General features: G+C 36.3%; 1 protein-coding gene across 1 annotated transcript; it reads right to left on the minus strand.

Annotated features, from left to right (window-relative positions):
• Positions 1 to 1,621: 1,621 nt before the first annotated feature.
• Positions 1,622 to 3,464, minus strand: LOC133892151 (uncharacterized). Its single transcript, XM_062332873.1, has 12 exons — positions 3,396 to 3,464; positions 3,259 to 3,330; positions 3,100 to 3,159; positions 2,960 to 3,025; positions 2,807 to 2,872; positions 2,649 to 2,720; positions 2,499 to 2,564; positions 2,361 to 2,417; positions 2,225 to 2,269; positions 2,083 to 2,130; positions 1,727 to 1,963; positions 1,622 to 1,642 (listed from the first exon to the last, which is right to left on the minus strand). The coding sequence occupies exons 3-12, from the start codon at positions 3,121 to 3,123 to the stop codon at positions 1,622 to 1,624; spliced, it is 702 nt and encodes a 233-aa protein (XP_062188857.1). The 5' UTR covers positions 3,124 to 3,159; positions 3,259 to 3,330; positions 3,396 to 3,464.
• Between the last annotated feature and the right edge of the window lie 1,686 nt (positions 3,465 to 5,150).

Raw genomic sequence — 5,150 nt, forward strand, 5'->3', positions numbered from 1 at the left:
CTCTAAATGAATTGTCTACTACTAAAGTAGTTAAGATCAATGTATCTACATCTTGTGATGATCTTCTTGAAATACCTTGCTCATCTTCATGTGATGATGTATCATCTTTAAAGACTAACCATTCAAGGGAAAAGGAGCTTAGGGATGAGATTGCAAGCTTGAATTCATGTGTGGCCCGGTTGACTAAAGCGGAGTACAAGCATAAAGAAATCCTCATGAAGAATACTATGTACTACAACAAGAGAGGCATTGGTTGCTTTCCAAACCCGGTGGAAAAGGTTATCAAGTCATCGGAGATAAACAAGTGCTTCATCAAAGAAGTTGACCCCTATTGTCAATATTGTGAAGTCACCGGTCACCACACAAGGGAGTGTCCCATTCCTTCCAAACCCCTTCCCATTTTACCAGCTAAATACAAGTCTACATTTAATGATCATATTTTTCTATTGCATAAGCTTAAGAATGGGAAAGTCATGGCTAAGTTCATTGGAACTCAAGCAAAGGGCAAGCTTCCAAGGCAAATTTGGGTGCCCAATAATCTTGTGTCTCACATGAAAGGTAACAAACTTGGTTGGGTACCTAAACAAAAGGCTTGATCTCATGTGTGTAGGTGAACTACAAAGCCAGCGGAAAGCATTGGGTGCTTGATAGTGATTGTACACAATATACGACCGGCAATATAAAGATGTTCAGCTCTCTAGAAGATGACGTGGGCGGACATGATAAAGTCAGCTTTGGTGATAACTCAAAAGTAAATGTGGTAGGTTTGGGTAAGGTGGCAATCTCCCATAATCTCTCTATCTCCAATGTTCTTTTAGTTGAGTCTCTTAGTTTCAATTTGCTTTCCGTAGCTCAACTATGTGATTTAGGCTTCACATGCTTATTTAGTGATGTTGATGTTGTCATTACTAGCAAAAAGCATAATGATCTAATCTTTAAAGGCTTTAGACATGGACATATATATATTGTGGATTTTTCATCTAATGAAGCTAGCTTGACAACGTGCCTCTTCACCAAGACATCTTTGGGTTGGTTTTGGCATCGACGACTTGCTCATACACTACAAGAGAAACACCCCTTTTGCAACGCATATATGCGTTGCTAAAAGTCCAAATAACCGTTGGTAAGGTCTATACCAACGCATTTATTATCCGTTGCTACAACTGGCGTTGCAAGGGTCTGTTACAACAGATATATAAGCGTTGGTAAATATGACATAAAACCGTTGCAAGGCTGCAACGGATGCATTTGCTTATGCCAACGCTTCTATGTGTTGGTGTATTTTGTAGACCAATGACTTTTTTAGTCTTTTCCAACAAATAAATTTGGACTATTGCAACGCTTATAGGTGTTGCTACCAGCATTTATTCATCTAATTAATTTATATTTGGAACACAATAATGAGAAAGTCATATATGCAAAGATTAATCACAGAAACAAAAAAAATCCTCAAATGGCTAGTAACAAATGATTCATTGCATTACATAGATTACAATATCCAAATAGGTTTCATGATAGAAATTCAACATAAACAACATTTCCTATGGGTTAACTACTAAATTTGTTAGTCTCTGAAATTACCAGCACTCTCCACCTTGCATCCAGCTCGTCATCAACAGTATCACCAATTTGCCTTTTCAATCTACATTCAGAAATCAAAATGCTTTAGTGCCATGGTTGAAAGAAAGAAAAATCTCATTGTGAAGATAATAAGAGGTGCACATACCAAATTTGCAGGCCAAGCAATATGGGCTCCTAGTGCATCACCCATAAACTTGTAATTTTTATATGGCCGTACCAATACTTCATCATCTGCTATAACAATACTGACACGAACTAACCAAAATTGATTTCCTATGGCAACACCATCAAATTTTTGTGTTGGATCACAACTTTGGACAGTAGCAACGGCAACTTTTTTACTTTGACTTTTCAAGCTCTTCAAAAACACTGCAGTGCCGGCCTAGTGCACATAAAAGATTAGTGAATAAAATTGTACAACTGAAAATTTTTAGTTATAATCAACATAAGCAACAATTAATATGAAACTCGTTTGTTATGAACGAAAGTTGATTTTCATACCGCCATTGAATTGGTTGGTAATCTAGAGCTTGTCCCATGCTGTTGTTTCTTAAAAAAAAAATGGAATGGACTATCAGTCTACCGCTAGGAGAATTAATTATATGTTTAAACTAAATAGCATAAAGTCTAGAATTTGGTATACAGTAGCATGCTTGGCTGCATAGGCTCTTTTTGAGGTATTATTTCCCTGAAGCGAAAAAAGAAGGTCAGGCAGAATTGAGTAATCAAATTATCAAAAAAATTGCTCACAGCAGAAACATTGTTGCTAAAAAGAATACCTGGTAATGAGAACCTTCACGATTTGAGCAAAATGAAGGTGTTTCCAAGTCTGCAACCTGATATGTAGGCTATTTTACTAACTGCATGTTACATAAATAATCTTAATAATGGTAAAATAAAGAACTGGTACTAGTCACCTTGTAGGTATTAGTATTCTTGTTTTTGTCCAAGCTAACAACATCTTGAAAATGTGAAGCCCTGGCCTGTGAGGGAATCATAACGACCAATCAGTTAGCGCTTGTTTGATTGAAATCTTATTTTTTTTAAGTAGACCATAAAGTACTAACATTGTGTGTTTCAGTAAATTCTCTGGAGGCTCGCAGCCTATTGACATCATCAGGGGCATTATTTTCCTTGCTCTATGTATAAATACAAAAATCTGTTATGATGGATCAATTTGATACTGAAAGAACGATAGATTCAAGTAGTATTGATGTAAATTAACCTTTTGTGCAACATAATGTTTTTTTGCTTGTTGTGCAATGTCATTCTGTATCATTTCCCTTTTGTTCTATATGAAACAAAGGTCAAGATATCATTAACTATATATAATATTAGTTGTAAGCAATGAAGAGGCTGGAACAGTATGTCAGAAAACCTTGAGTGCAGTAGAATATTTGTTTGGCCGCTGTAAATCCTCATATTCATCATCACTTTGCCACCTCTGTAGTAGATAAGAATGAATTAGAATACTTCAACATAAACTCTGGTTGAAAAGTTATGGCAGTCCCATACTACCGTATCGTTATGGCGTTCAATCATGCTAGACTCTGGACTTTCAGGGTGACAGTACACTCTCTGTAGATAGGAAAAAAAAATAGGACTTACACCTGATTATCAAAAAGAAAGTAATGTATGTATCAGAATATTTTATTATTTATTCAGAGGGTTTCTTACTTTTCTATTCGAATTTGGCCCATCAACATAGATAGTTTCTTGAGCTGTATGCACAGAATCATCTAAGCTCCTCTGTAGCATAAATTCGAACTGTTAGTGCAAAAATGGTGAATAAGAGACAAGTTCTTTGAAATTACCTGATCTACTTGTCTTTCTTCCAAAGATATTGTTTTTTGTTTCAATTAAATGATAGTAGCATCTTGATTCTGAACATGCTTTTGGACCTTTTCCAGTTCAAGTCTGAGGGATTGAACATCTTCACTTGATGTCGGATCCAATGAAGTTAGATTTATGTTCTTTAAGCGCCGTGAATTTGAAAGGTCAAACACTTTATTTGGATTTGGAACTAGGCCCAAACCATGAACACGGCCTTGCTTTTCTTCTCCTAATATCTGATTCAATGCATCTCCTTTCCAAGCAATCTTTCCCTGACTAATGTCCGCTAAATTTGGCTGCTCTTCTAAAAGCTCCTTCAGTTCGCCCTTGAGATATCAACAATGTAAATTAATGTAATGTAGTAATAATCAATGTGGATAAGAAAATATTGATCATTTATTGTTAAATACCACATGTCCATTTATATTCTTGTCACTTTTGGGCTGGTGTGTATGGATGAACACAACGGCTCTGTGAGGGACCTTCTTTTTAGGATCTCTTTGCCTCTATATAAGACAAGGTTGAATATCAAGGACTTAATAATCATTATGTATGTCGGAATGAAGAACTAATGCACATAATTGCAGCTGTACATAGCTTACCAGCTCTTCTCTGTTCCGAGCAAAGCTTTTTGTTCCAGCTGTATGCGTCGACTTCTTCTTTGCGCAATTTGTCCTGTTTGTCTCACTTATTTCCTATGACAGAATAAGAAACTATATTGATCTTCTTGAAAAGCTAATATGCTGGTACATGATAAATGAAATATGTATCCACATATACCTTTGCCTTTGGGGTCATCCAATTGTTTACAAGTGCAATCCACTGATCCTTAATAACAACACCTTCTGGACAATTGCTGCAATTAACTTCCAGACTCTTATTCACATCAAAATAGAGTGACTTCAGATTTGACTTATGCTGCCTCCATCTCTCTCCAATAGTTCGTAGTATCCACTTTTCCATGCGAGAAGGGTAAAGGAATCTCATCTGTACACAAGTAACCAAAATCATGCAGAGAAAGAACAAAACGAAAAGCAAGGTCAAATTTGAAATTTGGCAACAATGTTTAACGATATACCTTCACTTGCTTTAGTATATCCATCTTATTTTTTTGTTCATTGCTATTTCTTTCTCTCTTTCCTATTAGCAGTCTCCAGTCCCTGTAGCTCAAGCTACACAAGCAACCATTCCTAGCGACCATGCCAAGAAATTTGCCTAGAACACCAGCTTCATCTCCAATTGGCTGATGGAGGTCATTACAGGCTACAACAATTCTGAGACCTTTGGGAAGGCCCCAAATATCTTTCAGTTTGTTCCTCCCACGCCTTCCTCTTTCACCATTCTCCTCTGTCCAATGTTTCATTACCATGGAAAAGAAATATTCAATAGTATGTGGCACAAAATACTATCTAATAATTACTATTTGATTGATCAGCAGTTACCTTGGACATTAATCTCAACATCATCATCACCATCTGAAAAGTTTTCTCCAACACCCAGTTGGAGTTCAGAAGAACCAATGTCTTGTTGAGGAATTCTCTCTTGCTCAGTATGCTCCTCTGACAAATATTCATCTTGGCTCTGGATAATTCGATTTATTTTACCCCTAGTTATCATTTCTGTTGCACAACAGAGTCAATAAAACATTAGTAAAAATCTGGAACTGTTTTGAAAAAGAGAACTGAAACATAGAACCTTAAACCCATGCCTCCTAATATTGGCATACTTAATTCAGA

The sequence above is a fragment of the Phragmites australis genome, chromosome 15 (genome assembly GCF_958298935.1).
Source record: "Phragmites australis chromosome 15, lpPhrAust1.1, whole genome shotgun sequence".
Taxonomy (NCBI): domain Eukaryota; kingdom Viridiplantae; phylum Streptophyta; class Magnoliopsida; order Poales; family Poaceae; genus Phragmites; species Phragmites australis.

Excerpts from the sequence above, each read along its gene's own strand:
- LOC133892151 (XM_062332873.1), bottom strand. The coding sequence starts at position 3,123 with ATGATTGAACGCCATAACGATACG. Across the intron at positions 3,026-3,099 it reads TTGAACGCCATAACGATACG|AGGTGGCAAAGTGATGATGA; the intron begins GTAGTATGGGAC and ends TATCTACTACAG. Across the intron at positions 2,565-2,648 it reads AATTTACTGAAACACACAAT|GCCAGGGCTTCACATTTTCA; the intron begins GTTAGTACTTTA and ends ATTCCCTCACAG.